This window comes from Leptonychotes weddellii, chromosome X, assembly GCF_054177405.1.
Source record: "Leptonychotes weddellii isolate Sample4059 chromosome X, ASM5417740v2, whole genome shotgun sequence".
Classification (NCBI taxonomy): domain Eukaryota; kingdom Metazoa; phylum Chordata; class Mammalia; order Carnivora; family Phocidae; genus Leptonychotes; species Leptonychotes weddellii.
The window spans coordinates 77,461,934-77,477,020 of NC_138385.1; the positions used below are offsets into that span (position 1 = coordinate 77,461,934).

At 40.8% G+C, this 15,087-nt stretch overlaps 1 protein-coding gene across 6 annotated transcripts in view; it reads left to right on the forward strand.

The window, feature by feature from the left end:
• The window catches only part of RPGR (retinitis pigmentosa GTPase regulator), a 130,681-nt gene that overhangs the window by 45,972 nt on the left and 69,622 nt on the right, over nt 1-15,087 (forward strand). For 4 of the 6 annotated variants that reach the window (XM_081808995.1, XM_081808996.1, XM_081808999.1 and 1 more), the window contains one exon: nt 1,732-2,395. The exons of 1 other annotated variant lie outside the window; for it this stretch is intronic. In XM_081808995.1, the coding sequence (XP_081665121.1) occupies nt 1,732-1,938 (207 nt within the window). In that variant the 3' untranslated portion in view covers nt 1,939-2,395. Of the gene's footprint in view, nt 1-1,731; nt 2,396-9,360; nt 9,549-15,087 lie in introns of those variants that run through there. One more of the 6 variants, XM_081808997.1, reaches the window with a different exon arrangement.

The window sequence follows — 15,087 nt, forward strand, 5'->3', positions numbered from 1 at the left end:
TATTTTATATTGTATATTTAGTTATTCCAATGTCAGACATCCTTAGCAATCTAAATCTGTTTGTTGCTCTGGTTGACTTGCTAGTACTATCTTGTTTCCTTATGTGTTTTGAAATTCGGATTGTGAGTGCATGTTCAACTGGGACTTTTTGTGGAACCCCTTTAAGACTTACATTAAGGCATATCCATCCATAGAGAATTTGTATTAGCCTCTGTTAGCTCCCCTGGGTGTTACCATTCCAGGACCACTTTCAGTTAATTTCTCAGTTAGGGCTTTCCCACCTACACCAGTAAAGTAAATGGGAACCCCAGCCTCTCATTAGGAAAACATGGTTCTCCTTCACTCAAAGCATAGACCAGGAGAGCCATGGTATTTTGTCATCTCCCAATGTTTGTAGGTGGACTTACATTAAGGGCATAGTTCTTAGAGGGTCCCTACTTTGTGGAGGGGTCTCAGTACCAAGTTTCCACATTTTATGAGATCAAATATACATTAACAAAATGAGTCTAAGTTGTGAGATCAATAAATGCCATTTCATTCCTCCCTCGCCTCTGAGGTTTCCTGCTCCCTCTTCATTTGTTGGCCCACAGGGATTTTCCTTCATTTTGTTTTTGTGAACTTACTTACACATTATAAAATTATGTTTTTTGCACTTATTCAGCATTTCTTGGTATTTTGTAGTAGCAGAATTTTTCAAGATACAGATTCCTCCACAATAGCAGAAATGAAACAGGAGTTCCTCCACTGTAGCCCACAGACCCTTTTTCTAGACTCTGACTTTTTGGGTCGCCACTTTTCACTTGAGTTCCTCCATTCTTTAAAGACTAAAGGCCAGCTATTATTCACATCATTTTGGTTTCCAAAGGAGCCAAGTCCTCACCTGCTTTTTTCGTTTTTGGCATCTTGTCAAAACCAACGTATGTATGTGTTGTCACTCTTCAGGAATCTTATTTTATCTGGCTACATCCTCTAAAGGGCTAAAATCCCATGGGACTTTTCCATCGTCCTCTTTCTCAAATTCTCCTGTATGTACCCTATTGAGCACTCCATTCTTAACACGTTTTCCTCCCTCAGTTCTGAGGTGCCTCTCTTTCCTGATCTTGTTTCTACAAAGCTCTGTCCCCAGTGCTCACTCCTCTGCCTGCATCTCACACTTGGCTCTCCCTCAGTCTCTTTTCTTCTGTTCTCCTTTCTGCCTGCCTGCAGTCCCTGGGTTGTGGCATCTGCTTTCCTCTGTCCGGCTGTTATCTGCCTGTTCACAGCCCCGGCCTCCCCTGAGCAGCAGATCCATATATCCACCTGCCTAGTCAGACCCCTGGGGCTCCCAAAGCCATCATTTGGCAGCGCTAACATTTTGCCAGAAGTTCTGATCTATAGGAACGGGAGGTCTGTCCTCCTCCAGAATATCCTAGTTTTCATCTTTTTTTCTCTTAACAACACAACAAAGTGAAATGCTGAATTTGCTCTTTGAAGAAAAATGATAATGTATTACCAAGGCACTGAGATAGTGTTGAAAGTTAAACCCTGAAAGGTCTTGTTTCGGGGAGGAAGCATGATTGCCATTGGTAAAAGAAGAGGCTGATGGACACTGAGAGTGTACCTTTGTACATATGGTGCCCCGTAAAGATGTGATGAAATAATGTTAAGACTAGTTGAAAATTATACCCCCTAAATACTATTAAGTGACTATTCACTTACTGAAATGAATTCTTTGTGTGGGTTTTTTTCTAGATTTTCCTCTTTAAAAGGATGTCATTGACGAGTCAGAAAAGTATGCAGAGTAATAATGAGCCACTCCCAGAGATAAAACCGATAGGAGATCAAATAGCTTTTAAAAGAAGTAAGAAAGATGCCAACCAGAACCACATGGGGCAAAATCATCAGGATACTTCACCCCCAAATATGGAGAGAAGGTCAAAATCATGTACGATACTATAAATATATATTTATGTTTCCGTGGTCACCAAGCACATTGTAATTTATACTTGAAAAACAGTTTGACTTCTGAAGGAAAGTTTCTGATAACAAACTTTTAAAGACACAAGTTTAATAATATGTTTTATTTGGTTTGAATATTACGACCAGTTTTGGTATTTATTTATGCTAATATTTTTGACAAGCAATTTTAAAATATGTGTATCTCAAACTCTCCTTCAAGTGTTGTGACCTTGACTGTTCAGTGTTGCAATAAAATATATATTTTTATATGTGAAGTTTAAATTAAAATATTTCATAGTTTTTACTAAACAAATTCTTTATAATTTCATAAGGCAACATTTGCAATCTCATGACACTGTAACAGTTTTTAATGTATTTGCAATTTTAAAAAACTGAGTCAAAACTGTTTTTAATGAACATTTTAATAAACTATATCTGGTCGTTTCCACTGTTTAAATGTATGAGTATGAATAAAATGTAGAGGTACTTGGAATTCTCTGTCAGTTCACAGAACGGGGGCCAAAAAAATCTGTTTATGTTGAAAATATTGCGAGACACAAACTTCATTTACCTCTGAGTAAAGAAAATATCAGGGCCACCCTGTAAGCAGTACATCTTCGTGGAGAAACTCGAAATTTCTTTGCCTCCCAGTCTGCTTTAGGGAGGCGACGTGGCACGGAAATGCGGCAGATTCTGTGGTATGATCTGGAGTGTTTCACCTGCCACAGCTCGGCCTCTGGCCCGACCAGACACAGCCAGGCTTGCTCGCTGCAGCTGTCCGTAGCCGGGCTGGCCCCATGGCCCAGCCCCCTGCCGCAGGGATCGGAAGCGTAAGGCTGCTAGGTGTACTCCGACAGAACCGCTGCCGTCCTGCGCTCACGGATCCTGCCCACTCAGTGGGGCACGCCGCCCTCGTTCTCACCATTCCAGCTCCCGGCTAACACACTTGTTCTTCACTCACGGTGACCATTGCCCCATTTGCAGACAGGAAAAGAAACTCCATTCTTGTGTTTCACGCAGAGGGGTGTTAGTCTAGAGTAGATGCGATCTTGAAATCTTACAAAATAGTCTCCTGTGTAAATACTACATTTAGGGAGTTCTGATCGTGCTGTTGCCGCTCTAGCACTAGCGCAGTATTGCAAAAAGACTTCACCGAGCCGTAGGCTATAGACCGCAAGCAGCTCACTGACAGTACTAAGACACCCCAGTTGTGGCGGGCGGGATTCTAAGATGGCCCCCACGGTTTCCCTCAGGGCTATGCTTGCCCTGAATACTCCCTTCCCCTTGAGTGTGGGCAGGAACCGTGAAGATGATGAAATACCACGCCGTTGCTTCGGTTCCATTATGTGGGAGAGATGAGATGTTTTGCAGATGTAATTAAAATTCCTAATCAGTTAACTTTAAGCAAAAGGGAAATAATCCTAGATGGGTCTGACCTAATCAGGTGAGCCCTTTCAAAGAGGCTCTAGAGGTCAGACATGGAAGAAGTCGGAGCAATTCAAAGCAGTGGCGATGCTCTCCTGCCGGCTTTGAAGAAGCAAAGTGCCCTGTTACAGACAGGGCCATGTACCAGGGAATGGTGGGAAGCCTCCAGGATGTGAGGGCCTCCATCCTCCAACTGCAAGGCACTGAATTCTGCGAATAACCAGTGAGGTTGGAAGAGGAACCCAATCCTCAGATTAAGCCGTAGCCCTGGCTGACACCCTGACTGCAGCCCTGTGAGGCCCCGAGCAGAGGACACAGCTCAGCACTGCCCAGGCTCCTGACCCATGAAAATTATGAGGTAATAAATATATGTAGTTTTAATCCCCTAAGTTTACAATAATTTGTTATGTAGCGATAGAAACCAATAGCACTCTTATTCTGACAAAAGGCCTTTCTGTATGGCGGCTTCCTCCATCAGAGCCAGCAAGAGAGTTAATGGAGGCTGCTAGCAAGACAGGGGTCACAGTCTTAGGTAACATAATCATGGAAGTGGTATTTTGCCCCCTTTGACACATTCTGTTGGTTAGAAGTGAGTCACAGGGTCTACTCATACTCAGGATGATGGCAAGGAGACCAGGAGGCAAGAGTCACAGGCACCATCTTAGAGCCTACCCACCATACCAGTCGTTTGGCCGATTACTGAAAAGAATGGGACAGGTTACAGACCAAAGAAAGGATTAAGTCCGAGCACTGGGAAGAGGTGGACATGAGACAAGCATAACAAACGGGCAGGGTATCCCTGCTTTCTCGGAGGCCTCAAAGCAGTTCAGACTTGAATAAGGTGGAATAAGGTGGTTGGTAGAGAATCATCAACAGCAAGAGTTGGTTTTAGCAGTATGAGTAAATACTTAAAAAAAAAAAAAAAAAAAAAAACTGCATAAAAGCACCGTACCAGTTGTCTGCCCATGGACTGTAAATGCTTGTGTTATATTTGTTTCCTAAACATGGTGTCACCTCTGGTTTTTACTTTGAAGAAATACTAACTGAGCACTTCCTCTGTGCCAGATATCATGCCAGAAACTAAGAACAGAGTCACAGTTACTGGGGAAGTACAAGGGAGCAAGTGGGGAATGACTCTGCATTCTCAACTGGAGCTCTTAGGGCAACTTAAAAACCTGTTTCCTAACTGGATGGAAACGAGATTAGTGGACACTAAACTTAAACAAAAAACAAAGCTCGTATATTTGAGAACTCTTAAAAAGAAGCCGGAAAAGATCATTGATAGAATGGAATAAAATGATCAATTTATACCAGTTTCAAAAATAAAAGGAATTATATTTACTGATAACCTTAGCTTTAATAGAAAGTGAAATGATTTATCTTAATCCCCAAACTATTCATCTTCATTATCTTTTCCATGAATTCCCCTCTCTCCTTTATATAGTAAATTTGCTTTGGCCATTTTTACTGACATTTTGGGGACCTGAAAATAGAGTCTGTTGAGTTGAACATTAGGGGGTCATTGACATTGTTCAGATTACTATGGACCAAGTGTTCTAAGGATATTAATTTAGAAAATGTTAGTAGTGGTACAATTTTTAAGGTATCATAAAACAGCATGCAAATCCATGTCAAAACATTAAAGGAAAAGGAAAAATTGGGGGCGCCCGGGTGGCTCAGTTGGTTAAGCCACTGCCTTCGGCTCAGGTCATGATCCTGGACTCCCGGGATCGAGTCCCGCATCGGGCTCCCTGCTCGGCAGGGAGTCTGCTTCTCCCTCTGACCCTCCCCCTCTCATGCTCTCTCATTCTCACTCTCAAATAAATAAATAAAATCTTAAAAAAAAAAAAAAGGAAAAGGAAAAATTGGTAGGCACTAAGGCCCTCCTATGTATGAAGAAACTATCCAGTTCTGAAAAGGTGCTTGTATTATTTTCTTAGGGCTTCTGTAAAAAAGTACCATAAACTGGGTGGCTTAAAACCATAGAAATGTATTGTCTCATAGTTCGGGAGGCCAGACATCTGAAATTAAGGTGTTTGCAGGGCATGCTCCCTCTCTCCTAACTTCTGGTCACCTCAGACGTTCTTTGTCTTGTAAATACATCACTCCAATCCTTTGTCCTCACGAGGCCTTCTCCTTCGGTGTCTTCACGTTGTCTGTCTTTTGTGCATGTCTATCTCTGTTCCCAAATTTCCCCTTTTTATAAGGATAGTAGTTTAGAACTCACCCTAATGACCTCATTTTAATGTGATTACTTCCTTAAAGACTCTATTTCCAAATAGTGTCACATTCTGAGGTCCCAGAGCTTAGGACTTCAGTGTCTTTTCCAGGAGACAGTTCAACCCGTAGTAGTACGTTAGTTTGAGAGCTCTACCGATCCCACAAAAAAAAACCCTCAATTTTTTATAGCCTCTCCTCTCTTGTATTCTTACTCTGACTTTCCTAAAATGGAAAGACTCTTGCTAAATCCTGGAATTTTAATGATAAAATATCTTCAGTGGAGACATTTTGTGATGTTGAAACTTCTCTCTAAGATGCCACCAGTTACATCAAAGCAGGAATTGTAGCAGGGTTATCTTTCCCAGGATCCCAGACCCAGGGGGCCCGTGTTCAACGTCAAATGATTATCAAATAAATGATCACATGTGAAGTCGTAGAGTTTGGACAAAGATTTGTTTCTTCGAAATTTGTACACACATACTGTAAGCTTGAACTCATTTTTTTTAACATATTTCCCATATGGTGTATTGCAGTATAATTCTACCCATAGGCTATTATAAATCTGTAGAGGGAAAAGAAAGTCTTTCCATGAGCAGAAGAGAATCTCTTCCAGCAGAAGTAGCAAACACCATCCGAAGCACCCCAAAGGGGAAAATTAGGCCAACTAGTTTTAAAATCATCAGGGTTGACAACAAGAATGAAGCCCAAGTCACTGTCACAGACTTCTACTCTCAGGGACGTAAGCGGCAGTGGAATCAGAGATGAAACTCAGAATAATTATTTGGTGAGAGAGCCAGACTGATGTCTTTATTGTGCTCCTGAATTTCAGTTAAGCATTTTTCTGCCTGCTTTGATTTTGCGAGGCTATTGAAACTGAAAACATTTCCGTACTCCAAATTTCCTTTTGCCAGGGCACATGGTTTAAAGATTTTTCATCTGATAGTAGTTCTTTAAAAATCTTAGAGTATCTTTTTTAGACAGAACTTTAAAATGTGGTTTACTTTTTTACCTTGTAAGAATAAGAAGTCTCAAGAAGTCAAAAGAGGAGACAAATCAGAAGGTTGGAGTCTTCATCTCAGGAGTGAAGGGGATATTTTATTGAATTGAACAAACAATGCATTTAAACCAGGGGTCCCATAACTAAAATATTTTCTAAGGCTAAGCAGGTGTGCATATCGGAACTGCTGCCACTGTGTTCTAGCTGGTAACTACTGTTTCTCAAGACGGGCCCAGCATTGCCAGATGCTCAGCATTTTTAAAAGAAGGTGGAAATCTGGGTTTTTCTATGGATAACCCATTTGTGTGCATGCACGTACATGCATGCATGTATATAGGTTAGAGGGGAGCCAAGCCGTAGCTGCGGGCCAGATTTGGCCAACAAGAAGCAATTTGCAACCTCTGTTCTAAACAGTACAGTATTTTGGCAAGAGAAATTTGTTCACAAGGAAAATATGTTAAAAGAATTAATTAGGGGCGCCTGGGTGGCTCTGTTGGTTAAGCAACTGCCTTCGGCTCAGGTCATGATCCCGGAGTCCCGGGATCGAGTCCCACATCGGGCTCCCTGCTCAGCAGGGAGTCTGCTTCTCCCTCTGACCCTCCTCCCGCTCAGGCTCTCTGTCTCTCATTCGCTCTCTCGCAAATAAATAAAATCTTAAAAAAAAAAAAAAAAGAATTAATTAGGCCCTGGATTTATCTGAACTGTAATCTTCCCTAGTTAGATACCAGATTTTAAGCAGCAAATGAGAGCTAAAGAATTAACTAGAAGAGTGATCTGATCATTCTACTGAGGTCATTTTTTTGTTGCATGCCTATGTACATTAGGCCTTCTTGAGTAATGGGAGTTGGGGGCATGACGGAGTGTAAGTATATTGAATACAGTGAAGTGAGATGTTTTTGCTGGAAGAAGCTACATTAAAGTTAAGAGACAATAGACCGACAGGCTTTTTGATAACCGTCCCTCCAACAATTGTAACAGGTGATACTTTGTCACACGGTCACTACACAATCCTCATTACTGAAAACGTCAGGAAAGGCTATCATAACCCTAAAATTACCTACTAAAACTACAGCAGGGAAACTTACCTGTCCAGGCCAGGTTGCACTCCCAGATAGTTCCTCTTCCACATTCATCTGGCATGTATAATACATGTATAATATGATAGGTAAAGTGTCCTAAGTAAGGTTAGCAGTAGACTAGAGAGCTGTACCTAACTTTAAGAAATATATAAATGGGGGTGCCTGGCTGGCTCGGTTGGAAGAACATGCGACTCTTGATCTCGGGGTTGTGAGTTTGAGCCCCACATCGGGTGTAAAGATTACTTAAAAAAAAAAAAGAAAGAAATGTACAAACGACAGTGATACCTTTTTATTTTTACTTAAGAAAAGTCTTATCTGGTTCAGTCACTGGTAAACATCTGTCCCAAGGTGAAAGAAATTGTTTTTATATTCTAGAAAACCTATCGAACTTCCTCACAATCAATCTTTATGAGTAATTTGTTTAGAATTGTCAAAATAGTAGCACACTTTTTAAAATTTTTACAGAACTTTCCTTGTGGGCATGAAGGTTATTGTAACAGAAAAGTTTTCTATGAAAAGTCTTAGTCTGTCAGTTGTTTGAAAATCATTAAAATTCTGTCCATAGGAATGTTTGATTTCATATGTTTAGATGTTTATTTCCCAACTTGGCATCAGATTTACATTAACTCCTTAATTATTACAATTATTTAATTTACTGCATATGGTAATTAAGAATTACAAAAATTATATAAAAGTGTAAACCAATTCGGGATTTAAAAGTATTTTCCTCATTAATTACTAGATACTATACAATTTTAGAAATTAAAGCTAGGGATTTTAATTATGAAATCTGGTTATTAACATCAATCTCTTGTGTTTTTTTTAATTTACTGGGAAACAGTTCAAATATGTAGGAAAGTAGGATCAATATAATAAACACCTATGAGCCTGTCACATAGATTTAAGTCAATTACACTTTGCTGTGTTTGCTCCATGTTCTACCCAGACATCCTGACATTCCAACCCTAAATACATCAGTATGCATTTCTAAAAATGACATTTTTGTACATAACTGCAATGCCAGCATTTTCATTTAACAAAGTTATCAGTAATTTTCTAATATCCGCTACTTACCACTCAGTCTCTTATTCAGATTTCCCTTGTTCTTCCCAAAACATCTTTTATAAGCCAGTTCACTTAAATTGAGAATCACTCAAGGTCCATGCATTGTATTAGGTTGTCTCTTAAAGTCTCTCTTAATCTTGAAGAGTTCTCTCATCATGTTTTTTTTTCATGACACTAAGTTTTTACAAACTGGGGCACTTGTCTTATAAAATAATCACAGGCTTTAAAGCAAGTCTCTAAGTGGCTCAAACGCATCCTAGCACTGGACACCGATAGAAAAGTTGGACAAATGTATGGATTTGAAGCACTTGAAAGTATCAGAGTGCTAACAAGATATAATGGGGCCAAAATTCGGGAGGAAGGAAGCCCACACCAATGCAGTTCATTAAAAACCTTTAACCAAACTTGTAATAGCGTATGACTCCTATTTTTTATGCTCCCTGACAGCTTTTAGGCCCACCTCTCCCTCTTCCCTTCTGCCCCACATTTGGGCAAGCTGGTAAGAAAGCCCAGGTATGGGGGCACCTGGCTGGCTCAGTCAGTATAGTGTGCGGCTCTTGATCTCAGGGTCATGGGTTTGAGCCCCACGATGGGTATAGAGATTACTTAAAAATACAGTCTTAAAAAAACCCCCAGGTCCTCTCGTCTTTGGCAGCAGATGAAAGTTCGAACCTTGGCCTGTAGGCTGAAACTCCTACTCCAGCCCCACTCCCTGACCACCACACAAATTTCAAGCCAGTCTTCTTTGCCTGCTTTCTCAGACCATTCTCAGACCAGCTTGGGAAGCCAACCCTGCTCTCCCCAGTAAGCCTCATGATGTGTGTAATAAACCTTTCATACTTTCTGGGTGTGTATGTGACCTCATCACTTTCATCATCAGAAGTAAATCTTACGTCAAGGGTTCATTTCACCCACAATACCACTATAGATATGAATATTGCAAGTGATCAGAAAGAGTGTTCTATTACCTCAAAAAGAGCACTTAAAGACTTACGATTGACTTCTGAACAGAAACAACAAAATCTAGAGTATAATGATTTTTTTTAAGCGCTGAAAGAAAACAACTGTCAAGTTGGAATTCTATGTCCAGAGAAAATTTGTTTCAGAAGTGTAGGTGAACAAAGGCATTTTAAGACAAAAACTGATACTCGTCGCTAGCAATCCCACACTAAATAATAATGGAGGTTTTTGTTCCCTAAGGTAGTCGTTCTCCACGGGGTGTGGGGGGGGGGTGATATTTGGAGACATTTTGTATTTGTCACAGTGAGGGTGGGGGTGAGAAGTGGGGATGCTATTGGCGTCTAGCGGGTAAAAGCCAGGGGTGCTGCTGAACATCCTACAGTGAACAGGGCAGCCCCCCTAACAAATGAATTCCCCATCCCAAAATGTCAGTAGTACTGCAGTTGAGAAACCTTGCCCTAGAGAAAGGAAAATTTAAGATGACACAGACACCAGTTCACCAGTTTTATAGCAGCTCTCTTCGCGATCTCTGAAACCTGGAAACAACACGCAGATCTCTTCTATGGCGGAGGGAAAGCAAACTGTAGTAGGTCCATATGATGGAATACTACTGAGCATTAAAAAGAAATTACTGATAAATGCTAATAACACGAATGGATCACAAAAGGATTATGCCGAGTGGAAGAAACCAGTCTCAACTGGTTACCGATGTAAGATTTCATTTCTATGACATTCTTGGAAAGACAAAACTAATGATGGGGAACAGATCAGTGGTTGCAAGGGTTTGGGGTGAGAGGAGCGTGTGACTACAAAAGGATAGGATAAGGGCATATTTTTGTTGTGTATCCTGATTTGGGTGGTGTTACCTGAAAATAATAAAATTTATAGAACTGTACGCCTGAAAAATGTCGATTTTGTTACATGTTAATTTAGAGATACAATCAAAATATACTTTTAAAAAAAACTATATTCAGCCAAATTGTATGTACCAAAACAATGTGGCCTGACAATCTAGCCTAATCTAAAGGTAAAATTTGGCTTATTGTAGAGTAGCGGTTCTTAGCCAAGGGTGTATGTAAAACACAGGGAAGTTTTAAAAATAATAATGCCTATGCCTTCCCCGGTTCCGATTCACTGGGTCAAGACTAGGGCCTGGATATGTCTTTTAAAATAACTCCGTAGGCATTTATCCTACATCAAGTGGAGAATAACTGATTTGAACTCACAAATTACTACAAAACCTCAGAATGTTATTTCTCACAAGCCAACTGCCGTAATAATGGCATCAGAAATGTCCACATTGTTTTCTATGAAAGGTACTGATTGTATCAGTCTAGATGGTTTAACTGCTATAACAAACACTCCCTAAATCTGAATTGTTTCATACAATAAGTGTCTATTGGTCGTGTCAAAGTACACCAAGGGTAAGCGGATGGCCTTGCCTCACGCAGTAATCCAGGGACCTTGGCTCTTATCATTTGGTGGCTTTGGTCTTACCTTTGTGCCTTGGCGTCCTCCAGGCCTGGAAACTGTACATCTCCCCTCTGCCTGCATTCCACTGGCATTCAGTGGTATGGGCCCAACTTCAAGGGAAATTCAAAATGGAGGCTAATTGCGATCCCAGGAAAACAAGGAAACTGCCACAATTGAATGTACTTCCTCTACACGCCGATGGAGGGCATATGCACCTGCCTTTACAATGAACTGAGTGAAGGATGATGGACAGTCTTATACTTTCTGTAGTTTAAAACTCATTTTTAAGACCGTTTAATCAGCATAAAACAGTCAAGTTTCCAAAGCATAACTGTGTGTTCCTAAGAAGACTAGAAAATACATAAAGGAATTTAACTGAGTCCCAAATTGCCCTTTGCCAGTGTAAGGACAAGCTCGCTTCGGCTGTGATGATACATCTTGGCACAACTCGCTGACCTTTTTCTTTTCCTTCGCGCTCCCAGTAAGTGCCTTGCCTGTGACCTTCCAAGAACCCAGGAGCCGGTCTTGCTGTAACATTCAGGGTCTGGCTGTCGTATCTAGAAGTCTCTTTTTTGAAACCTCTCTGGCTTCAGAGGCCTCCCGCCCCATTCTTGCTTTTGATCACAAGGGCCTGCTGATGTCACCCGTGACTGCTTGTTTCCCGTGTACTCCAGAGAATGAACTTGTCCTGTAGGTTTGGTCAGCTCTGTTCTCCAGACGACTCTGTTTTCTTCCCTCCCCACCGGAATCCACTCTTTACCCATGTATTATTACAGTCTATGCAAATATCCCTAACCATAACACGTGTACCATCTATCATCTTACCACAAACGGTACATTGGATGGGGTCAGTGCGATGACAGGTTCCAGAAGGGCTCTAAGAAGAGCACACACAGAATATCCTATATCTCCCTCACTCTCCACTTAGGTGCTGGAAAAATGATTCTTTGGCTTGTGTGACAGTGATACCAGTGATTTGTATGTGTGTGAAGATGTGGAAAGAGGAGGAAACCAAAGAATAAAGATTGTTCTATGATCTACTGAGAGAGGAATTTATGGCCTGTTTTCTGAGAAGGGCCTACATATCAAACAAAGACAATAATCAATCAATACATCTTGTCTGTTCCCGGTGTTTGTACCAGACGGCATTTGCATTGATTTGAAAGCAAATTTTGCTTCCAGGACCTGAGGACTTGCAGAGGATTCTGTGCCACCTCCTTCCTGAAAAGCTGAATGGAGTAACCTAACTGGACAGTGGTGTTTTTCCTGTCTTTCATAATCATTAGTAAAGGGATTACTCCATCCACGCAAGTGTTTTCAGGAGTCAGGAGAGCGAGTACTCCAGGAGACCACACCCCGGTCTTCAGCATGAGGTCAGTGTCAGAACTACATTGTAGGGTTATGACTTCTTAGTGGCAAGATTTCATATTTAGAAAACCAGCAAAATTTGCTTTTGTTAGGGATTGAAATGTAAGACCTCAGGCTCAGCGTGTGGGTGAAGCAATAAAAAAAGGAATAAGATACATGTGTAGACGGACAAAATTGATGTCAACTAGTCAACTAGGCAGCAGGTGTGTGGTTTGCAAGGCTCTATGTCCCTTGTTCCCTAAAATTCCCCATGCATTCTCATAGGGAGCCCAGCAGAGTGCTTGTCTCAGGGTTGGTGTCCAATACTGAGGGGAATCATCATGAAAGAGAGAATGGAGGGGTTGGAAGAAATGTGACATTTCATAAACCATAGGAGACATTAAAAAGACGCCTTGAAGGGATTGAAATGGCGAAGGCTGAAAGAGAAATGAAACCCAAGTAACACAGAGAAACATAGACCCTCCCTCTGAACTATTTGGATTTGAGCATCGCTCAAGAAGCTGAAGCAACTTGGTTTCGTAACACAAGTACATTTTCCTTTAAGCAACTACCTGCCATGTGCAAGTTTCTTAAAATAATATAAATGATTTTACCAATGACCACAGAGCCTGCCAAACCCTCTAAATCTTAGGGTAAAAATCTAACCTCTCAAAATCTCCTGCAGGGAAAGTTCTTCTATTTGCGTGAGGCTCAATGGAGTTGAAAAAGTGTTTCTGTCTTTCTTTATTTCTAAACAAACTCTTTATGCACAGCTTGCTGTAGCAAGAGAGTCAGCCATTATCACCTGTGTTCGGCAGACACTCACAGATAGGTAAGAAATGGAAAAGCTTTATAGTGGAAAAAGATGGAAGGCTTCAGGTATGCTCCAATTAGAAGTCGTTGGCCTGGGGAAGCCGGGGGCAGGCTAACAAGAAGAGGGGCATCCTGTCCTTGTATTGAAGAGTGTATTTGCCTTTCTCTGGTGAGCCCTGAGTTGGAAACAGGGGCAAATGTTAAGGAAGTTGGCAGGTCCTGACTATTCTTTTTTTTAAATTTTTTAATTTGAGTATAGTTGACATACAGTGTTACATTCGTTTTGGGTGTACAACATACTGATCCTACTTCTCTATGCCCTATGCTCTGCTCACCACAGGTGACATCTGTCACCACACACCGCTATTACAATATCACTGGCTATATTACCCACGCTGCATCTTTTATTCCATGACTTATTCGTTCCATAACTGGAAGCCTGTGTCTCCCACTCCCCTTCACCCATTTTGTGCATCCTCCCGTCCCCTCCCCTCTAGCAACCGTTTGCTCTCTGTATTTACAGGTCTGATTCTGCTTTTTGTTCATTTATTCATTTGTTTTGTTTGGATTCCACATATGAATGAAATGATACGGTATTTGTCCTTCCACATCTGAATTATTTCACTTAGCATAGTACACTGTAGGTCCATGCACGTCGTCGCAAATGGCACTGTCTCATCCTTTCTATGGCTGAGTAATATTCCATTGTATCTACATGCCACATCTTCCTTATCCATTTGTCTATCAGTGGACACTTAGGTTGCTTCCATATCTTGACTATTGTAAATAATGCTGCTGTAAACATAGGGGTGCCTGTATCTTTTCAAATTAGTGTTTTTGTTTTCTGTGGGTAAATACCCAGTAGTGGAATTATTGGGTCATATGGTACTTCTATTGTTAATTTTTTGAGGAACCTCCATACTGTTTTCCAGAGTGACTGTGCCAGTCTGCATTCCCACCAACACACAAGAGGGTTCCCCTTTCTCTGCATCCTGGCCAACACATGTTGTTTCTTGTGTTGTTAATTTTAGCCATTCTGACAAGTGTGAGGAGAGAGCTCATTGTGGTTTTAATTTGCATTTCCCTGGTGCTGAGTCATGTTGAGCATCTTCTCGTGTCTGTTGGCCATCTGGCTGTCTTCTCTGGAGAAATGTCTACTCAGGCCTTCTGCCTACTTTTAAATTAGATTATTTGGTTTTTTTGGTGTTGAGTTGTAGGAGTTCTTTATATATTTTGGATATTAACTCCTTATCAGCTATATCATTTGCAAATATCTTCTCCCATTCAGTAGGTTGACTTTTCATTTTATTGATGATTTCCTCCACTGTGTAAAAGTGTTTTATTTTGATGTGGTCCCAGTAGTTTATTTTTCCTTTTGCTTCCCTTGCCTTAGGAGACATATCTAGAAAAATGTTGCTACAGCCAATGTTGGAGAAATTACTGCTTGTGTTCTTGTGTAGGATTTTTATGGTTTCAGGTTTCACATTTAGGTCTTCAGTTCATTTTGAGTTTATTTTTGTGTTTTGGTGTTCATTCTTTTGCATGTAGCTGCCAAGTTTTCCCAGCACCATTTATTGAAGAGACTATCTTTTCCCCATTGTATGTTCTTGCCTCCTTTGTCACAGGTTAATTGACCATATAAGAAAATTGTGTTTATATTTCTACAATTAGTTATTTACCACCTCAAAAGTTTTCAGGAAAAAAAAGGAGTAGAAATATGACAACATTTGAAAACAGTTTTCTCAGCATTTTAGAAATACTCCATGTTTC